The following is a 23,292-nucleotide window of genomic DNA, read 5'->3' on the forward strand; positions in this document are numbered from 1 at the left end:
CAGGGTCTGGACCTACAGGATGTGGTCTCACTGAAGGCATTTGGGAAGGACCCACATGTAGTCTTGCTGCCTGGCCTTGCAATGTGGTCTGGTGCTATGGTCTCATGGCAGCATCTCCTTGCTCTGCAGGTCTGCTTTACCTCCTGGCCCTCATTTTTGGCCTGGTCACCACATGGGTCTTCATCCGCAGCTATATCGACTTCAACATGAAAACCATCCTCCTGGGTGAGTGGAGCTCGCTACTGGGGCAAGGCCTATGGACCAGGGCTAGGGGCCAAGGATCTATTCCATCCCTGGGTGACCCAGGAGGTGGCCAGCCACGGCAAGGTGAGGACTGCCCTTGGGACCCAAGGCGTTCGGGGTGGGAGAAGAGGAACCCCCCAGGCTGTCAGGAAGGCTGGGAGCCTATGGGGGCCAGAGAAGTGTCCCAAGGCCCTGGCCAGAACATGTGCCTGCGTCAAGGGCCATTTTGGAAATGTGACCCAAGAAGGAAGGACAGAGGGAAGAAGAAAAGAAGGGAGGGAGAAAATTGCCCGGGCCTTGAGTGCCTTCCACCTGTACTTGCTGTTCCCTCAGCCTGGAACCCTCTTCGCTCAGACCTCCCTGTGGCCAGCCCCTTCTCAGCCTTCAAGCCTCTGCTCAAATGTTACCGCCTCAGAGAGGCCTTCCGTTACCACCCCAGCTATACTTGTACCTGCTTTCCTTAGTTTAGAGTCTTTCATGTCAGCCTATTCCCTTCAGAACATCATTATCATCCATCATTAGGTTGTTTATTTATTTGTTTACTTGGTTGTTGCCTATCCCCATCCCATAGAATGTGAGCTTCCTGAAGGCCAGAATTTTGCCTTGTGTACATCCATCTCTCTAGCACCTCAGAGCAGATGCTCAGGAAACATTTGATAAGTGAAAGAAAGAGGGATGGATTGGTGGATGGCTAGATGGATGATGGATGGATGGATGGATGATGGGTGGATAGGTGGATGATGGGTGGATGGATGGATGATGGGTGGATAGGTGGATGATGGGTGGATGGATGATGGATGGGTGATGGATGCTAGCTGCTCTACATGCATGGTCTCATTTAATCTGCACAAATGCCCTAGGGGGTGATTCATGGTATGTTTGTGGAGTGGACTCATGCATGACCTCATGTTGTGGTTTTATGTGTGGTCCGAGAAAAAGAGAAGCTCAGGGAAATAAAGAAACTTGCCCAGATGTCCCTTGTAGATGTCAGAACAGGAATGAGAACACAGGTCTCCCAGATCCAAATCCTTTCAAAGGAAGGAGAGAAAGGGAAGGAATTTCTACCTCTGGATTCATCCTCCTTAAAGAGCAAGAACCACCTCCATTGACATAATCAAACATAATAACCTCTAGTGGCCCAGACCAGCTCATGGCTTCACAGCAGTGAGAAGCCCATCACCCTGCCTTTAACACAAACTCCCCACAGTGGAATCTCAGAGGGCCCTCACCTCACGTGCTTCTTGTCGAGCATGGCCCGCACCCAGGTCAGGATGATTTCTATGGATACATATCTTAGGCCCTACTTTTACAGACTAGAGATTGACTTGGCTGTGCTGCTGGACTTGGAGGAGATGTGCCAGGTAAGCACAGGAGGCTCAGAGCAGGAGGGGAGCTCAGGAGTAAGCTCTAGAGAAGAGAGCCTCAGCTTGGGGCGGGAGAGGGGAGTAATTGAAAGGAGCCCCCAGGTGTTGTTTCCCTCTCAGAACTCAACCACCTGGGGTTTGACAAATCAACACTCCCCACAGTGATCATCAAGCAACTGTTCTGCGTTAGGTCCCAAAGACCCCAGAATGAGGAACACGTGGCCCCAGCTCCAGTCACGTGAGTTAGTTCACATGTCTGGCGTACATTGTCACATGCAGCTTGCCCTCCGTCTCCTATCGCTGACGACCCTTCAGCTCTACCGTCTCCCACCTCCTCTCCCTCCTCCAGTCAGTAACTCTTCTTGCCTGTTCACTCGATGCCAGCCCCTGTATGCCAGCTGTTGTACTGTACTACTGTACTTTTGAAGGTACTGTACTGTAAGACTAAAAATGTTTTCTTCATTTTTTGTGGGTTTTTTTAATGTATTATTTGAGTGAAAGTATTATAAACCTATTACAGTACAGTACTATATAGCCGATTGTGTTGGGTACCTGGGCTAACTTTGTTGGACGTACGAACAAATTGGACTTAGGAATGTGTTCTCGGAATGGAACTCATTCATATGTAGGGGACTTACTGTATAGAATATACAAAAATGGAAGTGCATTAACATGACCTGAGTCTTGCAAAATGCTTACAGTGGCAGGAAATGTAACCAGTGGGAAAAGCAGCCATCCAAAACCACTAGTGTGCTCAGGCACGGAAAGGGGAACCTTCATTTACTTCAAACATTCCTGACCTGGTTGCATGCACCCCACCTGATGATTTAATTTATTAATATTGAAGCACATATATTACTATAGCACAAAATTTTCTAATGTTTTTATTATTATCTTGATACAGAGTTGGTTTCCTTTTTAATCCAATCTATTTATTTTATGCATTTAATAACTTGCCGTCTGGTAGAGTAGGAAGTGCTGAGTGTCTCAAAAGAAGTGGGAATAAATTTACTCTAAGGGGAGTTCATAGGCTTTTCCAAATCACCAAAGGGGTCCATGGCACAGAAATCAGGTGATTAAGGAATTTCTGATTTACCTAATAAATTGGGCAGGGTTCTTTCAGACGGGAGTGACAAACCCAACTGTAAGCGGTTTAAACAAAATGGGACGTCTTTTGAGTCAGGTCATTGGGAAGCCCATGGCATCAGACTTTAGGTGTGGCTGGATCTAGGGGCCCCGACAAAGGCCCCCGAGTCTGTCTCTGTGTCCCTGGGCTCTGCTCCTTGCTATTTAACCTTATTCCACGGGCAGCTTTCTCTCCCAGGCAGGTATGGTGGCTACCAGCTCTCTGGATGTTCACCCTGCAGCTCAGCTGAAAGATGCTTCTCTCTCCCCCAGGGCCACATATCAACCCCTAGTAGGGCTCCGTCTCCAGACGAATGTAACGCTATAACTGGCCCAGCCTGGGACACGTGATACCCCTCGGGCCTTGAAGGCAAGGGCAGGGGGACAGCTTCTCAAGGACCAGACGGAAAGTGTGTCAGTGTGGGTGTCCCCCAAAAAGGAGCGCACCCCTGCTCCCCGCCGGCATTTCTGTGTCCCCTGGGGGCCCTGTCCTCTAGGACTTAGCACTCAGCTGGTGGGAGACAGGACGTAGAACCGCAGAAATAAGCGGGACACGGCACAACTAAGACGTGAAGACTGTTCAGATGTTCGGAGCTGCGGGAGTCGGGAAGGGATGCTCCGGGCCCGAAAAGTGACAGCCACACCATCCTGTCCTTCCCAGGGGCCAGGGCTCTCGGCGCCTCTCATTGGCTCTTCTCCACAGCCAGCGAGAGTGGGTGTGATGGCCCCCACTGCGCAGGCGAGGAGGCCGAGCCCCAGAGGAGAAAACTCACACGTGGTCACACACGGTCAGGCTCCAAGTCCAGTGGGCCTCACAATAGAGGTCTGCTTCTTTTTAACCATGAGAGAGTCCTCTGTGTGCGTGTGTGTGTGTGCGCGTGCATGCACATGTGTGTCTATGCATGTGTGTCAGTGTATATGCATACGTCTGTGTGCGTGTGTGCACGCTTTGTGTGTATGTGCGTGTGTGTGTGTGTTTGTGCGTGAGAGAGAGTAGTGGTGACAGTGGCAAATTAGGGAGGACTTCCAGACCAGATGGGACTTTCACCTCATTTCAACCCCTGCCACGGGACAGGGACTGCACCTGGCCAGGCCAACACCTCTCTCAATTCCCTTCTTCCCACTCCCCAGCCCCCAGCCTCCACCCTGTGCAGGGGCCCAACGCACTTTCTAACCAGATTCTGTCTTCTCTCCAACAGGTTCAGTCTACAAGGAGAACCGTGAGTGTTGATTCAGCCCTGTTTCCCTTAGGGTGAGGAGTCTCTAGTCCCAGCCCTGAAGGTTCTAGAAAAACCTTGGTTCCCAGAGTCTGCCCGGCTCACTCTTTCCATGGCCTGATGGTGCCTTCCAAAGCCCCCAGCCCTGTGGCCCCTTCTCAGCCATTCGGACTCATAGGGCTGGGCTCAACTGCCTCCCTTCCCCAGCACCCCCAGCCTGCAGTCTGGACTGCATCCACCCTGCCCCCCTCTCATCCCCTGACCCAGCTGGGAGCCCCAAGGATGCGGGCTGTGCTTATTATCATCATTTCAGTGACCCCAGAATTGGCTTATGTTTCCTGCTCCAAAGTACCAAGGCCATGTTGAGCACCGCAGGGGCCCCCAGAGGCAAACAGAAGGGGGTGCTGATAGTCTAAGGGGGCAGAGGGCCATATGTGCCAAGAGAGGTGGGGCAACATGCTGTGGGCTCCAGGGGGGCCGCCTGCTTCCAATGGGAAGGGGTCAGGGAAGGCTTCAGGGAGGAGGCGGCTATTTAGCTGTGCCTTGTGGAGGAGAGACTGGCCTGTGCAAAGGCCTAGGGGCAGGAATGCTGGGGCTCCAGTGGAGAACTTGGCTGCTGAGTCAGGGACGCAAGTGTGGGGAGTAGAGAGAGCACTGGGAGGGCAGGAGTGCTGAGACGTCTGAACAGTGCAGAGAAGTGCAGAGAAGGTGGAAGGGAGGGACAATTATGGTGATGATAACAGTAACAGTGATTGGGGGCCTACTGTGTGCCAGACACTGTATTCAGAACTTTACAGGCATCTCATGCAATCCTCACCACAGCCCTATGTGGATGCTATAAGTATCCCCATTTTGTAGATGAGGAAACTGAGGCTCAGAGAGGTGAAATCTCTTGGCCAAGGCAATGCAGCTGTAAGCGGCGGGGAGGGAGTCAACCTCCCCATCTAATCCAGAGCCCACCCTCTCAACACCTCCTTACAAGAGACAGCACCTCCGAGTCCCCCTTTCCACACCAACATGGTGGTGACTGAAGGGGGATGCAGGGAGTGGGACTTTCCCTGACTGAAAAGGGCATGGAGGGGACTTCCCTGGTGGTCCAGTGGTTAAGACTCCATGTTCTCGATGCAGGGGACGCGGGTTCAATCCCTGGTCAGGGAACTAGATCCCACATGCCACAACTAAAAAAGATCCCACGTGCGCCCAAATAAATATTAAAAAAGAAAAGAAAAGGGCATGGGAGCCCCTGTGCACTGTGGAATTACAGAGAGCAAAGACTATGCACCAACACAAACCATTCACGCCACACCCTGAACCCTGTCTCACTGAAGCCTCCTGAGTCACACTGTGAAGTAGACACTGTCACACATCATCTTGATGCTGAACAAACACTCAGACGTCACCTGCTGGGGGGAAGGCAAATCCAAGCAAACGTGCTGCCTCTCACCTTCACCGGTTCCCACAGTAGACATCACCAATCAATCCCAGCACTCTTTGCCTCCAAGCCCACAGGTAGCCTCAAGGCTTTATCATTAAGCCTTTAATAGTAGATCCGTTAACATTGAAGAGGAAACCTGTTTGACAACCCTGATCTAAACCAACTCCCTCATTTTACAGTTGGCACTTTTAAGTGAAAGGGAGAGATTTCTGGCAAGTCACACAGCAGATTACTGAAGTCGGCCCGAGTTCCCTGACTGCAACTCCCCTCCAGTGCTCAGTTCCATGCCCTGAGCAATAGCCTCTTGGGTTCCCAGAGGGGTTGGGCAGCTTAGGAAACCCCTGAAACCCAAACCCACAATGCAAATCCCCTGCCTCCCAGTGACTGAGACCCCTGGGCCTCCTCCCCCTCATCCAGTAGCTTGACCGTGAAGGCCGGATGGTCAGAAAATCAATTTGGGAAAAGCTTGCTAAGCCGGCCTGTTGACATGGGGTTTATCCGACTCTGCTGCTGTTGATTAGGCTCTGGGCAAACTCCAGGGTGGTCCCCGAAGCCTGGCCCAGCCCCTCTGGCAAGGAGAAAACCTCTGGATTCGAAAGTAAACTGGGCTCTCTGGGGGGGCGGAGGTGGAACCCCAAGGCTCATAGGAGAAGAGGACCCCTCCCAGCCTCACCCTCAACTAGCCACTCTCGGGGGGGTTCTGTCCAGAGGGAGGGGTAGTGGCGTCGGGTCCACATCTCCAGCCATCCCTCTCCTGAGCCACTCGGGGGTGATTCCACTCCCGGCCCTCACTCTCTGGTGATAGTGTCCCAGTTGGAGCTCTGGTTACACCCACCAGGCCTGTATGCTGGCACTTGGGGTGGGGAACGAGAGCCTAGGATGGGCTTTCTGCTCAGATCATCAGGGCCGCCCACTCCACCAGGGGAGCCCTGGTGCAGGCTGCATTCGCTCCTAAGAAGGGGTACCATCACCCACTCCGAGGCACCTCAGGCTTGCCGAGCTTGGCACTAGTGGGCTGTGTCCCCCCAGAGGGACGCTTTTTCCTGATTCCCATTAAGGCTCCCTCTAGGCCCTGGAGACCCTAATCACCTTCCCAGCTTGGGTTCAGACCCGCCCAAATGCTCTAGGTGTTCATTCAGTGAAGATTTATCAAGTGCCTCCTATATGGCAGGCACAGGAGTTATGGGGATGATTTAACAAGACAGTAAAGATAAAGGGCTTGCCACAGCGCCTAGCAGGCAGCGAGGCCCTGGCGTGTGCCAGCGTCTATTGGGAAGCCTGTGGGTTTGCTCCAAGCACTCTGGCACGGCTCAGCCAGACGCCTGGCGTGGGGCTGAAGGAGAGAAAGGCTGCCTGATCACGGCTCTCCCTTTGCAGGTGAACTTTCTCTAATTCCCTGTTTACCCAGTCCTCCCTCCTGGCACCTTCTGAACTGTCAGGTGGTGTTAAAACAACATGCATGAATATAAGTTAGAAACTGCCAGGCTGAAAGTGCAGGTGACATCTCAGCGGCTGTGTTTGGGGGCGCATCTGCCTCTCCCGCCTTTCACAGGCCTCCAGAGTTTGCCCTGGGAGGGCCGTGTGGAGAGGACGCAGGTCTTAATAGCAGCCACAATAATCAGAGGTCCCACATACTGAGTCCTCAGTGGGTTCCAGGGACCATGCTTAGCCCCGGGAGGGAAATTCCAGAACCACCTGCCTGGTCCCTTTGAATCTCAGGGTCTGGCCCAAAGTAAGTGCTCCGGAAATGAGTGATAAGTAGAATAGCCAATAAGCCCTGAGCATTAACCTGAGTTCATTAATCCCGCACAAGAACCCAGTGGAGAAGTACCATCATTAGCCCATTTCACAGATGAAGGAGCAGATTTGCAAGGAGGTTGAAGACTTGCTCAAGGGAACCTGGCTGGTGAGAAGCGCTCCCACCCACCATGCCGGGCCCCCAGGAGCTTGTCAACAGGGGCCTCTGTGAGCTCAAAAGGCTGCCATGTCTCAAGAGAAAGTTCTCAAGAGAATCTCTTAATCACGGTGACTCGGGTCATTAACCACCACTCACCGTTCTGCACACAGTTACTGAAGGCCTATGGGCAACAAGGAGCTGTGCCAGGGCTGGGGCTGTGATGGGAAACCCAGAAACGAACGCTGGGTGGTCAGACACGCAGCGTCCCGTGTCTTTGATGGGGTTGTTGGAAGCACTGTGGGAGCACAGAAAGGGGCAAATCCGCAGACCTAGGTGGTCAGGGAAGGCATCTCTGGGAGGAGGCCCCCTGTCCCCGCCCCTCTCCTCCTCCTGGGCCCCTTCCTTAGCAGCCGCCACCAAAACTATTCTGTTCCCTCCCCAGCTTCACACTTGGTGAAGACCAAGTGTGGCCTCAGCAAATCCTGCCCAGACAACTTCTTTGCGTTTAAAATCAGCAGCGGGGCCGCCAACGTTGTGGGCCCCTCCATGTGCTTTGAAGGCCAAACGTAAGTTTCTGGCATTTCTTTTCTTTTCTTTCATTAATTCACTCATTAGCAAGTTCAGAGGCCTCAAGGGCAGGCCCTAGAGACCAGACCACACCTTCGACATGCTTCCTTTTACTCTGGGTGGGTGGGTCACACATGATAATAATCCTAACATCTTGCAAATCTGCCAGCACCTTGCTAGACGCCTTACAGCATCGTCTCCCTCAATCCCCCAGCATTCCTGGAGGTGGGGTGATAATCCTCCCCTTTGTAAGAATGAGGAAACTGAGGCTCAGACAGTGTTACCCAGCTAACCCTTGGTAGAGCCAGGATTTGAACTCAGGTCTGTCTGATAGCCAAGCTGCTGGGCTTCCTATGACGGGGGATGCCTAAGGGGAGTGTTCAAGATCAAGGTCCAGGCATCAAAGCCCAGATGCAGCAGGTGCCAGGGCTTCTACCCAGGTGCAGGAGAAAGCCTTTATACCAGGCTTTCTACGTAGTAAAGTCCCTGGGACAGCAAGTTCATCCTACAAAAGAAGCCAGAGACAGGTGTTTTAGTATGGATTCTGAACCTAGATCCAAATCATTTAGGCAAAACAAGGAAACCTACTGGTTCACGTACCCAAAAGGCCAGAGGCAGTGGGCTCCAGCACCAGCTGAATCCAGGGGTTCAAACCAAGTCATCAGGGCTCCCTCTCACACTACCTTCAGCTCTGCTTTCCTCTGTCATTAGATTCGGTTTTCTCTACTGAAAATGGACTTCTTCATGTGGTGAAGGAGGGAGGCCACCAGCTGGGTTGACATAATAGCCCTGTCTAGCACCCCACTGGGAAGAGCTTTCCCATCTGAATTAACCCTGCAAAAGTCCCGGGGCTGGGGCTCATTGGCTGGCCTGGGTCACATGACCACACTGGCCCAATCACTGTGACTAGGGGCACAGGCTACTGGCTTGTCCAGGCCTGGGAGAGAGATCAGTGCTGAGAACCTCCTGGCCTGAGACGGAGAAGTACACTTTTCCCAGGGATACCAGAGGACGGGGTATGGATGCTGGGCCGCAGGAACACAGCTGGGCTCCACTTGGGGATCCCAGACATGGCAGGACGGGAACAACTTTCCGGGCTCTGCCTTCCGCCTAGCCTGGGGACATGGGCTGACCCTGCCTCCAGCACCTCTTAGCCCCAGGCAGGGACCCTCCTTCTTCCCTGGGCAGACTTTTCTGGTCCAAACGTGCCAATAGAGACTCCTCCGAGAATCCAGCCCACCGCTCATTTCCAGGAGAAAACAGATGGCCCAAATAATTCCGTGTGTTTCCTGATGCTTTGGCATCATACCATGTGGGCCCTCGCAGAGTTCCAGAGTGTTCACTCCACACTCGGGACCAACTGTTGTATTTTGTTTTTCTTCTTTCTCTTCAGGATCATGAGTCCTGTGAAAAACAACGTGGGCAGAGGCCTGAACATCGCCCTGGTGAACGGTGAGTTGCCGATCCACCACCACCCCCGCCGGCCCCCACCACGCTCTGAAGCCTGGCTGGCCTGTGGAAACAGGTCTAAAAGAGCTGGTCTGCCCTGCAGTCATGGCCAGGTCCCTGCCAGGTGCACCTATCTCAGGAGGATACGCTGCTCCTATGAAATGTGACCCCGTCTGGGCTTAAACCAACACACATGAAACCATAGGGGACAATGTGAGATTACAAGCTGAGTGCATGCCTTCATTCACTCACTCGGCAAAGAGCAACAGTAGCTACTGTGGGCCAGGCCCCGTATGGAGTTCTGGGGGTCACCTGTGAACTAGAAGGACAGACCCTGGCTTGATAAGCCCCTGTGGGCGCCCATGAAGTTCACAAAAAAATCAGAAGGTGGTGAGCACATGTGAAGGAAAAGGAAACACAGCTCTGGGATCGGGACACAGAGCTGGCAGCGGAGGTAGTCGGGGGAGGAGGCTTCCAGAGGGAGGTGATGGCCAGCTGAGGCCTGAGGGATGGTAGGGGTTGACCAGGAGAAAAGAGGGAGGCTCCTTCCAGGCAGCGGCAACACTGTGCAGGGCGCAGGGAAGGGAAGAAGGAGGAGAGGGGCTTGGGGGTCCACACAGGCTCGCTCTGGCTATAACACAGAAGCAGGGTGGTGAGAGGTGAGGCTGGGGGACCAGCAGGGCCAGAGGATGAGGGGCTAAGTGTCCTGCTAAGAAGTGTGGACCTGAAGCAGAGCAAAATAGAGAGCCTTGGAAAGGCTTTGAGCAGGGCCTGAGGGCCCAGCCCTGCCTTCCTGAAACCTCCTTCTAGCTTGGAATAGGGAGACTAGAGGCAGGGAGACCCAGGGAGGCCACAGTCTCAGTAACCCTGCATCTCCAGCAGGTGATGAACAGGAAGCCAACTGCAGGCCAAGCCAGGAACAGAGACATGTTTCAGGAGGGGGTAGGTTACAGGGGCCGAGAAGGACCAGGTGGTGTGGCCCCAGCCGAGCCCCTCCTGTCTGCCTTCAGCTCTTACATGATCTGGGGAACAGGGGCTACTTGCCTGGATCTAAGAGCTATTCCTGGGACAAAGGTCAGGGCAGATGGAAAAAGGGCACAATGGACACTCAGGAGAAAAAGCGTTCAAGCTTGTGTGCAGTGTGACCACACGACCACACTTAGGAAGTGACAGGGTAGGATTGGAACCCTGGCCCTTTGCTCCTAGAGGACCCATTTCCCGTCCGCCAAGAAAGCCTGCTGCGTCAGGGGAGAGGTCAAAGCCTGGAACAAAGGAGGAGCGTTGCCAGACAGGGGTCAGAGGACAGCCCTGGCCAACTTCCTGGGAGTCCAGGAAGGGTGTGGGCCAGGAGGGGCAGGAAGCTGAGGGGGGCCGCTCCTCCTCCAGAGTCTAGAGAAGGAGAGGGAGGCCTGATTCCCCCTGCTGCTGGCCCCTTCCAGACGGTCTCAGAGCACCCCCGGCACGCCAGGCCCCAGGAGACTGTAGCAGCCTCACTTACATCAACTGTCCCACCCAGTCTCCACTCACCCCACAGTGGGGAGGGCAGGGAAGGGCTCCAGCTGCAGCCAACCTGGCTGAAACCTGCTGGGCTTCTCTTCCCCCAAATGGACCACCGTGAGAGAAAACGCCTGAATATTCTCCCAGGAGATGGTCTCAGACGGAGGCCTCCTTTCCCATCGCTCACAAAGCCCAAAGATAAAAACAACCACTGATAACACTGAGAGCTAACATTTATCGAGCACTTACTGTGTGCTAGCTATTTCACTGATCCTCATCACGATGCTAGAAGGCAGCTATGCTCAGTTTCCCTGTTCTCCAGGTAAAAAATGGGGGCTCAGAGAGGCTGGGCAACTTGCCCAGGATACACAGCCAATAGAATCATCTAGATTTGAACCTGGCTCCGGCTGACTCCAGGTCTTAATCACTCAGCGAAACTACCCTCTAGACTAGAAATGTGTCCAAGCACATGCGCAGTGCCTACTGCATGCCAGCTGTGGAAAGTCTAACAAATCACTCTCAGGGCCTCAGGGTCCTCATCTACATAACGAGCCAGAACACAAAAGGATTGCTACTTCTCAGCCTTTTAGATGGCAGGGATTCCTTTGAGAAACTGTTCAAACTACACCTCCTCCGCCCCCCCCACCCCTCCACCCCTCGGTTCCAGAAAAATCCGCAAATGCACAGGATCACAAAAGTGGTTTCACCGGCTTCATAGATTCCTTCCCAGGAGCCCCAGGTGAAGTGTCTGGAGGGGCTTGGACACTAGTGGCTCCAAGAATTCAGGGGGGACTGCAATGAGAGCCTGCTCCCACCTGGCAGGAGAGCTGCCACTACCCAGGCCCCGGTCGCCACCCTCTTATCAAATCTACCAACTGAATTAGGGGGAGGGGGCAGTGAAGGTGAAACTAGAGCTGCCATCCCCTCTGCAACACCCCCATCCAGTGGCCAAAGGTAAGAATTGCAATTTTCCTCCAGAACACCTGATTCCCTGTAGGATTTGTACGCTTTGCAAAGCCCACCAAGGCAATCCAGATTACTGGACTCAGGACACTGAGTACACTTCAGCCCACTGAAAATCCCTTTGCCTTCAAGAGTTGGATCACTCAAATTGCAGAGTTCCTATTTAGGTGAGAATAGTAATGATGGTTGTAGTTTTTTTAGTTACTGTTTTACAGGTAAGATTTATCTCACATGCATATATTTTAAATACATCTCATTTAGTTCCCACAGCCCATGGTACAGATGCAAAAATTGAGGTCAAATGCTAAGTCGTGCATTAGGAAGTGGCAGGGCAGAACACAAACCCAGACTGGTTGGATTCCATTCAGTTCCAGAGACCCTGCACCGTTATGTGCTAGTACCTCTCAGATCAGCCCAGTGGTTACTGAGCACCTAATTTAGTCCTGCATGCTTTCTACAGGACCTCGTTTTGTTCCACTATTATTCTATTCTATTTTTAGACCTTAGACTACAGAGTAGCCACTCTCCACAAAATGAAAGACAGAATGACGTGCTACGGCAAATAACAGTTCTGCTCTCTTATCCCTTAGGAACCACGGGAAAGGTGATGACACAGAAATATTTCGACATGTACTCTGGAGGTAGGCACCACTGTTGGCACTGAAGTCGAGGGCGGGCTGAGCTCCTTCCTGTGGCAAGAGGCTACCTGGGTGCCAGGGAGTTTGGCTCTTGTTTCCAGGGACCCAATCAGAAAGCGGCACAGTGGGGAGGGCCGTCCTGCTGCCTTTGAAACTCCTTTCTACTGTCTTACTGGGTGCTCCCTGATGCAGATCCGGAGGCAAGGATTCAAGTGCAGTGTTTATTTGGGAGGAGGTGGTCTCAGGGAATGTCAGTAGGGAGTGGGGGAGTGAGCTGGGGAAAGGAAGGCAGCCAGCGCAGAGAGTTATGGAGCCAAGGATCGCTGTGGGGAGCCAGTGTAGAACATGTGCCCCTGAGACACCCCGAGGGGCAAGGGAGCCGGGGTGCTCCTACCCCTATTCCTTGGCACTTCCCACGCTTCTGGCCTGCCCCAGGGTACAAAGGAGGATGTGGAGGCCGGAGAAGACCTTCAGGCAAAGAAATGCTTTTGCTGGCAGTGGGAGGCCAGACACGTGTGCACTGAAATGCTGAGGACGAGGGAATGTGGCCCAGTTTGCTCTGCTAGGTAGAAGGTATTTTTTTAAAGCCGCAGGGTCGCTATCGAGCCCCAGGACAGGACAAGGCCTCCCGAGGCCCAGAAAGGACAGCTCTGAGGCTCCAAGCTCTCTGCATCTTTCTGCAGATGTCTTGTCTTCTCTCTACCTAGACATGCTTTCTGAGCTGCTCTGTACCCATGGACACCCCTTACTCAGGAAGTCACCTTCTCCTTGTCCTTAGCACAGCCCAGCAACAGGGCACCAACTCACCTGGGCTGGAGGCCCGGATACCTAAGTCCCCACCAGCAGCTTGCTCCCCGACAGGCCGCCCGGCAAAGCTGTGGGTGGAGGCGGGACTCTCACGCAGGCTTGAGACATCTTCCAAAGTGTGGTGGAATCAGTCCCGGGCCCAATATGCCACTTGCTGCCCAGCCAGCAACCCAGCCCCACCACCAACACAGGAGCCTCAGCAGGAGTGAAAAAGGAGCAGGGTGGCCCCTTGCAAGCAGCAGAGGTCTGGGCCCTGCAAGGACTGGCTTCCGCCAGGATAGATGAACTGAGCTCAGCCTCCTTCTCGGTGCCCGGCTCGACTCAGTGTCCCTCTGTGTCCCCGCAATCACAGGGCCAGCTCTGGGCTCGGGCATCAAGGGCGCTGAGCGTGAGACCCCTCACCCCAGAAGCTCCTCGCAGAATGGAAGGGCCCTGCTGCTGCCAATCAGCTGTTTTCTTCTATCCTCAATCTCCCACCTTTGCCTCCTTCTCCAGGGAAAACCTACCTCACTGCACCCACCTAAATATGTGAGCCCAGAAGGGGAGAAATCACCAAGCAGCAGAGAGCAGGAAGCCCTCTTGGCTTTACAGACAAAGGAGGGGCTGAAATGTGGGAAATGGAAGTCTGCTGCCCAGAAGTCACAGCAGGGGAAGGTGTTCAGAAGGTGACCTGTGACAGCATCCTTAGAGACAGGAGCCGGGACTGTGTCTTGGGCTCAGGGCTTTCCATGATGGCTGTCTTCCAGCCGAGTCCCACCTCACAGATAGAGTCTGCGGGGCCAGAGGACGTGCCCACCTGGAGCCTGCATCGGGGCCCATGCAGACCTCTTCCAGGTGTGCCCCCCATGCTACAGACACACCCATAGGACTGAGGGGTGGCCAGGGGACGGCTGCTGCTGGAGGAGAGGGTGGCAATGACAGAGCTTGGACAGGCAGGGTGGGTGTCCACATGCAGGCATGCAAAGCCCCTCCTGGTACAGGACAGAGCTGGAGACGGGAGAGGAGAGAGCGGGACAGGCCATGGGTCGAGGGCAGGGACCTTCATTTGTTCTCTGTCCAGGGTGGCCTGGGACCAGGTTATGGAAAAGGTCATCTCTGGAGTCAGAGATTTCAGGTTGGGTGACCTGAGGCAGGTGACATCTCTTGAACCTCGCTTTTGTCATCTATAAAATAGAGGTAGCCATAGACCTCCACTTCATAAGCTGGACGTGAGAATTAAATGATAACCTGCAATAATCAAGGGGAGGGACCCAGCCTGGCTGGGGGAGGAGCCCAGGAAAGCTTCATCTCCCTTTCCTCTTCCCTCTCTCCATCCATGTGATTTGGAAGCAAGGAGGTCATCTGTCAAAATGAAAAGGGAAAAAAATAAAAAGATAAACCAAGTTTTATAATGCCTTATAAACTTGGATGTAACCATGGCTGATGGGGAACAAGAAACAGAAGCCTTTTGAGAACAAGTCGCCCCTTCCCACAGAAGACAAAAAAAAAGAAGATGGCTTTTCGAAGTGAGAAGATAGTTATCAGAAGGCACACTTCATTTTTTCCAAACATCCACTGTCCATTCCAGACAAGAGCCAGCTCTTGATATCTGCTGACGGCTCAAACAAATTAATGGTACTTTCAGAGCTCCCACTTTTTGTCTCAAGAGTTCAAGGGCTGCTGTGGTCATTGACTGGAGGCCTCCGTGTTACAGAGCAAATTGGTGGCTAGCCTTGCTTGAGGGACTCGCTTTTTCCTCTGAATTCAAGGGATACCCAGAGAATAGTAAGAATCAGGGCAGCTACATGGGCACGCAGGCTGTGAGCAGGAAAGTCACACAGGGCCCCTTGCTTAGAAGAAACTTGATTTGATGGTCTGCCTTCACCATCTTGAAATTATTAATAATTTTTCAACAAAAGGCCCACATTTTCATTTTGCACTGGGCCCTGAAAATTATGTAGCCAATCCTGCTAATAATTGTAATTCCGTTATAACGCACTTACTGCAAGCCCAGAGTCATCGTCACATTTGAGCTTTACAGAAATGCTCTGAGCAGGGCTATTAATTATTCTCCTTTGACAGATGTAGCCCCTGCTTTGCCCACCAGGCCAATCTTGCCCATACTTCCTCCACTGTTCAGGAGCCCTCTGTATAAGTTATGCCTTATCCAGAGTACTATTTGCACTGTTCGTGTGTTCCTTTAAATCAGCTCATTCACTTTTTTTTAACCTAAATAAATATATCTTAAAAGGAAATTATATCACTGCCCTAAGTAGAAAGCCATTATCTTTTTTTATGCATGGAAGGTGACCATAAAAATGAGCACAACAGAAGAAAAATCAGCGTCGCTGAGGCAAGCTGCACGCTGATGCCTCCCCAGGTGCTGTCCCCAGACCTGCTCTGTGTTCAATCCAGAGATCTCTCAAGTGCAGGCAGGCATTAGAGATGCGAATGGAGCCTTGCTCCTTGACATAAGCTGGAGAGTTGTGGAAGCCCCATGTTCTCTCTCAGTGGCCCGAGTTGCCCAGCGGGTGTACCCTCTAAAGTCAGCACAGACAGGCTGGGTGCATCTTAAACAGTGTAGAAGGGGCAGCGGAGCTCCTGAGAGGTGACTGTGCTCGGTCCCCTGGGTGGGGTAGACCTCCAGGGGCCCTTACACCATGGTTCTTACCCCAGCTGCAGAGCAAAATCACCTGGGAAACTTTCAAATTCCAGAACCCACCCCAGACCAGTGAATGAGGATGCCCTCACCCTGTGCAGATGGAGCTCAGTGTCAGGCTGCCCGGGCATTCCTGGATCGTTAGGGCCATAGGAGAGGATGAGAATGACCAGCCGTCTTTCTCCTAAATGACCAGCACGTCATTTTTCCTTCCTCCCACAGATGCTAACCTCCTGGTGAAATTCCTTAAAGAAATTCCAGAGGGCATGCTGGTGCTGGTGGCCTCCTACGATGACCCGGGGACCAAGTAAGTGGGAACCTCGGCCTGCCAGGCCATGGGGAGAAGCGAATCAAACACCTCCAAACTGCAAGTCCTTTTCTTACTGTCCTGCTGGCTCCAGCTTCTGACACCTTCTCCTAAGGAACCAAGCAGACAAGCACACAAAGAGATGCTCTGGAGGGTTCATCACAGCCGTGGTCACAAGAGTGAAAAACCGGACACACTCTCCCTGTGCAGTGATAGCGAACTGGTGACAGAAATCATGACATATGACGATATAGGACATATTATTATATATACATAAAAGAGGATATACTGCATCAAAAATGATGATGTAGAAAATATTTAAGGACATGGAAGAATGTTCACCCTTTAGTATTAAGTTAAAAAAAAAAGCAGTTTACAAAAGAATTGATACAATCCCACAGTGCACAAGGGAAAAAAGACATGAAGGAAATATACTAAAATTTTACAATGATTATGTCAAGGGGGATGAAACTAAGTAATTTTTAGTTACTTTGTAAAGTTCCATATTTTCCAAGTGAACATGTATTATATTTGCAAAAAGAAGCAAAACCGTTGTAACTCTTCGCCAGCCCCTCGGATTGGCTTTCGGAGAAGCATCCTGGCCACTCCGCCCTGTTTCTCCTGAGCTCGGGAGAGGCTGCTGCCCTCGCTGGAGGAGGGGTGGAGGGTGAGCCAAGGGCCTGAGACGCTCCCCCTTCTCCTATCCCGAGCTCACCGTCCTCTCTGGTCCCCTGCAGGATGAACGATGAAATCAGGAAGCTCTTCTCCAACTTGGGCAGCACCTACGCAAAGCAGCTGGGCTTCCGGGACAGCTGGGTCTTCTTAGGGGCCAGAGACCTCAGCAGTAAAAGCCCCTTTGAGGAGGTGAGTCCTGGCAGCCTCCCTGTCCCAGTGAAGAAGGGGATGGGATTTGCGGGGGACAATGCCAGGAATGGACAGACAAGGGCTGGGGTGGCTTGGAAAGGACACATGGGGCAATGTGAGGAGGGCTACCTGGTGGTCGTCCACCTCGGAGATCAGGGCGGCCTGATTGGGTAATCCCCCAGCAGGAAGCAGCCTTGACCAAGTGGGTCATATATAGATACATAGATACATAGGTAAGTACCAAAAAGGAGAAGGAAAAGGAGAAAAAAAAAAAAAAAAAAAAGGATGAAAGGAAATCAAGGCATGGAGGAAAGGGAAAGGAATGTAGAGGTGAAGCTCGCATGATGAGGCGGGGGAGAGTCCAGAGCAGGGAGTGGGACGCCCAGCTTCTGGTCCCCGCTGCGATCCCCTCCTCCCCCCCGCCTCAGTCTCCCCACCTGTAAAGGGGCAGGTTTGTGCCAGGGGAGCCCCAAGTTCCCTTCTAAGTTCCCTTGGAGAGGGTGAACTTGCACCAAGAAGGGGACACAGGAGGGCCCCCCTGAGTATGCAGAGGGAGGGGTCTGCATGATCTGGGCTACAGTCACTACCCGGGGGTGGCCCGAGCAGAGTGCACCTGAGAGGCATCCAGAGGTGGGGTTTGAGGAGCACTCACAGGAGGAAGGGGGAGTCAATGACGGTTGGGGACCCCAAGGAAATGCTGCACCTTCTCCCCCACACCCCTCGCAGGACAATCGCCATCTGTGCATCCCCAGCTCAGAGCAATTCCAAAACCTGGGAGAACTGGCCAGGCTTCCCCAGCGTGAAGTTGGCCAGTCTCTGGTGGTGAGAACGTTCAACTCTGCCCAGATCCAAGACGAGAAGCTAAGGGTCAATGATTCAGACATATATAGGACCAGTGAGGAAAGGGAACTCTGTCCTGGAGGCAATGGGGAGCCATGGTAGGCTTAAGAGGGAGAGTGACCAGATCAGATTGATAACAAGAAAGACTAGTATTCACCAAGTGCTTGCTCTGTGCAGGCACAGCTGAGCAAGTGACCTGCAGGATCTTATTTAACCCACAACGGGGTAGGTACAATGAGCATCCATCCCATCTCACAGACAAGGATCCAGAGCCTTGGAGAAGTTTTAACCAGCTTGCTCAGTAATAGGGATGCATTTCTCATCCAGGTCTGCAGCTTCCCCAAGGATTTCCTGTCCTCATACTTTTAGAATGGCCTCCCTGCCTGTGCATGGAGAGCACTGTGAAAGGGGCTCAAGTCAGGAGGCAGGGAGGAAGCCAATGCCATAATCAGACCAGAGACCCAGCAGCCTGGAGGGGGAGGGGCTGTGGGAGGCAGAAAAGGGACAGTCAAGAAGCCTCGTGCTGAGCTCCAGGGAAGTGGGGGTGAGGCTAGAGTGGGCCGCAAGGGGTTTTGCCTTGTCTGGAAAATGCTGAGCTGGTTTGTATGTGTGTGTTTCCAAGAGAATATATTCAGGTAATTAGAAGTTACTTTTAAAAAGTAAGGAACAGGGCTTCCCTGGTAGCACACTGGTTGAGAATCTGCCTGCCAGTGCAGGGGACACGGGTTCTAACCCTGGTCCGGGAAGATCCCACATGCCTCAGAGCAACTAAGCCCGCAAGCCACAACTACTGAGCCTGTGCTCTAGAGCCCACGAGCCACAGTTACTGAGCCCACATGCCGCAATTACTGAAGCCCGCGTGCCTAGAGCCCATGCTCTGCAACAAGAGAAGCCACTGCAATGAGAAGCCCGCGCACCGCAACGAAGAGTAGCCCCCGCTCACCACAACTAGAGAAAGCCCACATGCAACAATGAAGACCCAACGCAGCCAAAAATAAATAAAATTTTTTTTAAAAAAGTAAGGAATAGGCTTCCCTGGTGGCGCAGTGGTTGAGAATCCGCCTGCCGATGCAGGGAACACGGGTTCGTGCCCCGGTCTGGGAAGATCCCACATGCCGCGGAGCGGCTGGGCCCGTGAGCCACGGCCGCTGAGCTTGCGCGTCCGGAGCCTGTGCTCCGCAACGGGAGAGGTCACAACAGTGAGAGGCCCGCGTACCGCACAAAAAAAAAAAAAAAAAAAAAAAAAAGTAAGGAATAGTGCAAAGTAGCTTGTGCTAAAGGAGAAAAGGAGAGGACCCTCTGTTTATACCCTCTGGGTGAAGGACACAGGGGTCAGGGGCCTGGGGCTCCAGAATGTCCCGTTGGAAGGTGTCAGGGGCAGGAATCTCTAGGAAGAGGCAGGGCGGGCGCTGTTCTTCCTTAAAGCGCAGCTTCCAGACCCAACAAAACTGGGCCAATTACAGCAGAGAGGAAGCATGTAAGTAGAGGAGAGTCAGCACCACCTTCTGCCTGACGTCTATGATCAGCTGACTGCAGCCCATCACCCAAAAATGAACCAAAGACCCCGACGTGATTAAAACCATTCTGTCTTTTGTTCTCCCACATGGGAAACAGGGTTTCAGACAAGCAGCATCTAGAATTTATTTTTCCTTCCTAAGGGTTAGCCACAATTATCCCACCTGTAGATTTTATCATTTACATTCTTTTTTCCATAAATTAAGCCTGAGCATTTTAAACACAACCTTAACTGATTTTATTCTCTTTATACATTTATTATTAATATTAATTAATATTACACAGTGGTTCCATGACTTACCCACTGGGTAGCCTTAGGCAGTTACTTTGGTTCTCTGTGCCTCAGTTTCCCCATCTGTAAAGTGAGATGATAACAGCGAGCACTTCTTAGGGCTACTGTGAGGATTAATTACAGAAGGTGCTTTGTGCCTGGCATAGAGCAAGCATTCATGAATTGCTAGAATGCTTCCTTTTTTTATTGAAGTACAGTTGATTTACAATGTCGTGTTAACTTCTGCTGTACAGCAAAGTGATTCAGTTATACATATACATTCTATACATTCTTTTTTTAATATTCTTTACCATTATGGTTTATCACAGAATATTGAATATAGTTCCCTGTGCTACACAGTAGGACCTTGCTGTTTATGCATTCTACATGTAATAGTTTGCAGGTAGGATGCTTCTTTTTCTTCTTCTTCTTCTTCTTGTTATTGTTATTATAATTTGGGATGTCCTAGAGGGGCTAAATCTCTTCAAACACCACTCCCCACATGCTTGGTACCAGCACCCCCGGTCCAGGGCATGACAGGCAGCGACTAGGCTCTGATCTCATCTCTGAAACCTTGGGCAAGTTGCCCTCCCCAGCCTCAGTTTACCCATTTGTGAAATGGGCTGGAAATATCCAACCCTCCCATGCCCCTCATGGGGCAGTGGCGCGGATGAAGTGAAGCCATTTAGGTTTTAAAGCACAACGCAAATGCAGGCGTGAGTCCTAACCTTGTCAGTGTCTCTCTTCTGTCTCTCTAGTTCTTAAAGAACAACCCAGACACGAATAAATACGACGGCTGGCCGGAGCTGCTGGAGCTGGAGGGCTGTGTGCCCCAGAAGGTACATTAGGGCGGCTGTGGCTCTTCCTGGGCCAGGGCCTGAGGATGCTCTTGCCTGACTTAGGAGTCAGAGCCCAGGCTCACTGCGAGTCGGACTGACAGGAGGAGACAGCCAGTGGAGGAGGAGAGGGAAGAGGGAACCGAAGTGTGGAAAGTGCTGAGGGTCCTCCAGTACCCTGCACGCTTCCCCCGTTGGAAACAAAGCCCCCCCCCTGGATGGAGGCATCCTACCTGGAGGTGGCCAGCCTCAGAGGGTCCCTCCAGAGCCAGCTGTCTGTGGAAAGAACAGGTGTGCTTTCCGTCAGGGACTGCTGACTGTCACTCCCAAGGAAGGACAGGACGGACCGCCTGCCCCTGAGCACAATTAAATTTTGTTTTTGATGATTTTGAACAAACTTTCCCACCCCTTGATGTGCAGCATTTCCCCTGGGGTGGAAGTGGTCTAGACTGAGTCTGCTCGGCCACAAGTTCCAACAGGTTGGTGACGGCTTCAAGCACCTTGTTAAGCAGCTAGAAAGGAGGTCGCTTCATAGGGATTACTTTTAGGTGTGAAAGAATCCTTGGTTCCCAGTGTGAGGTGTAAGATCCACAGGAACAGAGACAGCCAGAGGACCAGACGCAGAGAACACTGTCTCCACCTGCTGTTTGAATGAGAGCTGGAGAAAATCCAGATCTGGAGCGGGGGAGGAAGCAAGGAGATCTGAGAAAGGCTGGAAGGAAGAGCCAGAGTGAAAGCCTTCGGGGAAAACATCCTGGCTGTCTCTGTGTGGGTTCCCTCGAGAGCAGCCCCAAGATAAGGATTCGAGTGCAGGTCGTTTATTTGGGAAGTGATTCTAGAAAACACCCATAGCAGATGGGAAAGTAAGACAGGAAAGAGAAGGCAGCCAAGAAGGGGTGTGTTGTCGACTCAGCTACTGCTGTGGGTGAGTGGAACTTACTCCCACGGGGAACCCCTAGGAATCGGTGTAGGACACACACCTCAGAGATCTCAGTCAGAGGTGAGGGAGCTGGGGTAATTATACACCAACTCCCGTCGGCCATCTTTGGAGGGCTGCTGGTGTTGGGGCTGATGTGAATTCCTGGGCCCTTCTGGTCTGACCTGTGTGGGAAAGAGCGACCTTCCTGCCTTTGCAGAGAGTCCTTGGCTGAGAGATGTCAGTACCAGCTGCTGGAGGCCACTGAAGTGGTGAGGCCCAAGGGATATGGTGGTAAGACCCAGCCTGGGGTCTCTGAGAAGGGCGGGGGGCAGGGGGCAGACCAAATCCTGGGAGGGGGCATGGGAGCAGAAAACACTGGTACTCGGGCTCCTGGAGTGTGTACCAGGGAGACTGCAAGGCTCGTGGAGAAGATGCCCAGGCCCCAAGTGCAAACGCCCCGAGCAGGGGGACAGCAGAAGCTGAAGTCCTGTGCACTCCGCTGGCATGGGGCTCACAGTTACCAAGCTCTGGGGACAGGCAGGGCTTCAAATGGGCCAAGAGGGCCTGGGGTAGAGAAGGACAGAGTGTGGGAACCTGTGACAGGGGCCATGGCTGGCTGGGACAGGTGCTGCAGTCACCTGGGGTCAAGATCCATGATCATGGCCGGCTAAGAGGGCCTTGAGCAGGCTTGACTGCGGAAGTCAGCAGAAGGCGTCCAGCCAGCCACCCTGCCGGTTCCATAACCCCTCCTCCCCCAAGCACAGTAGCTCACTCTCAGGGGAGAGTTTGCTGGCAGCCCCCCCGACCACTTACACAGACACCTGCATCCATGTAACGCTTGACAGCACTGAGAGCAAATGGATTTGCTCCGTTCCTCCCTTTTTGTTCCAAGTGGCAGGACCCTCCTCCCACACCTGACGTGCTGACAAAGGGCTGCCCCTGAACCCCAGCGCCCTTCCTTCCTGACCCCCCAGGACCAACTGGTCAATCCTGGGGTGGGGGGAGGGTGCTTCTGAAGGCCCTGGACCCTGACCAAGCCCCTCAGTTTCTCTTAGCTGACTCACTTCCATTCTAATGGGTAGTTACACATCGCAGGCAGCATGGCTGGACAGAAAGGCTGGCCCGGCTCTGAGCGCTGGCCCTACTACCCGCTAGCTGGACACGAGCAGGTCACGTCACCTCTCTGAGCCACAGTTCTCCTTTGAGAAATGCGGGGAGGGTATTTGTCTCTCAGGGGCTTGTGGACATTAAACAAGATAAAATAGCCACATCACCGGAAGTCAAAGAAGAAAATATGTATATAAGATGTTTGGGAAAACATCTGCCAGATACCCTCTCTGGGGATGAAGGTGCAGGCAGTTTCCATGATTACCATACACTACTTCTGTATTTTGGATTTGTTTTCTTTAAAGCAAGCAAAAATACCTTATAAGATTAAAAGAGAACCAAAAAGACTGCTAAAGTGAGTTCATAGCCAGGAACAGGGCTAGGCAGAGCTCTCAGCGGGGGCCACTCTTTAAAAAGGACCACCTGGTTGTCGTACTTTTTTAGAAGCTGCATTGTACAACACTTCAAAGAAGGAAGAAAATGTCAATGGGGGGGGCTTCCCTGGTGGCACAGTGGTTAAGACTCCGCACTCCCAATGCAGGGGGCCCAGGTTTGATCCCTGGTCAGGGAACTAGATCCCACCTGCATGCCACAACTAAGAGTTCACATGCCACAACTAAGAAGCCAGCGAGTTGCAACTGAGGGTCTGCATGCAGCAACTAAAAAAGATCCAGTGTGCCACAACTAACGAGCCCACGTGCTGCAACTAAGGAGCCCATGTGCTACAACTAAGGAGATGGCAAGCCACAACTAAGGAGCCCACCAGCTGCAACTAAGACCCAGGCAACCAATA

The 23,292-nt window shown here is 52.6% G+C and overlaps 1 protein-coding gene across 1 annotated transcript; it reads left to right on the forward strand.

The window, feature by feature from the left end:
* Positions 1-1,493: 1,493 nt before the first annotated feature.
* On the forward strand, positions 1,494-20,863 carry FAM3D (FAM3 metabolism regulating signaling molecule D; the record flags this gene model as incomplete). Its single annotated transcript, XM_079712582.1, has 9 exons — positions 1,494-1,604; positions 3,394-3,448; positions 3,932-3,952; positions 7,724-7,847; positions 9,242-9,300; positions 12,348-12,398; positions 16,063-16,147; positions 16,885-17,011; positions 20,396-20,863. 9 exons carry the CDS (start codon positions 1,494-1,496, stop codon positions 20,483-20,485), a joined length of 723 nt encoding a protein of 240 aa, XP_079568708.1. The 3' UTR covers positions 20,486-20,863.
* Between the last annotated feature and the right edge of the window lie 2,429 nt (positions 20,864-23,292).

The sequence above is a fragment of the Hyperoodon ampullatus genome (genome assembly GCF_949752795.1).
Source record: "Hyperoodon ampullatus genome assembly, chromosome: 10".
In the NCBI taxonomy this organism is placed as follows: domain Eukaryota; kingdom Metazoa; phylum Chordata; class Mammalia; order Artiodactyla; family Ziphiidae; genus Hyperoodon; species Hyperoodon ampullatus.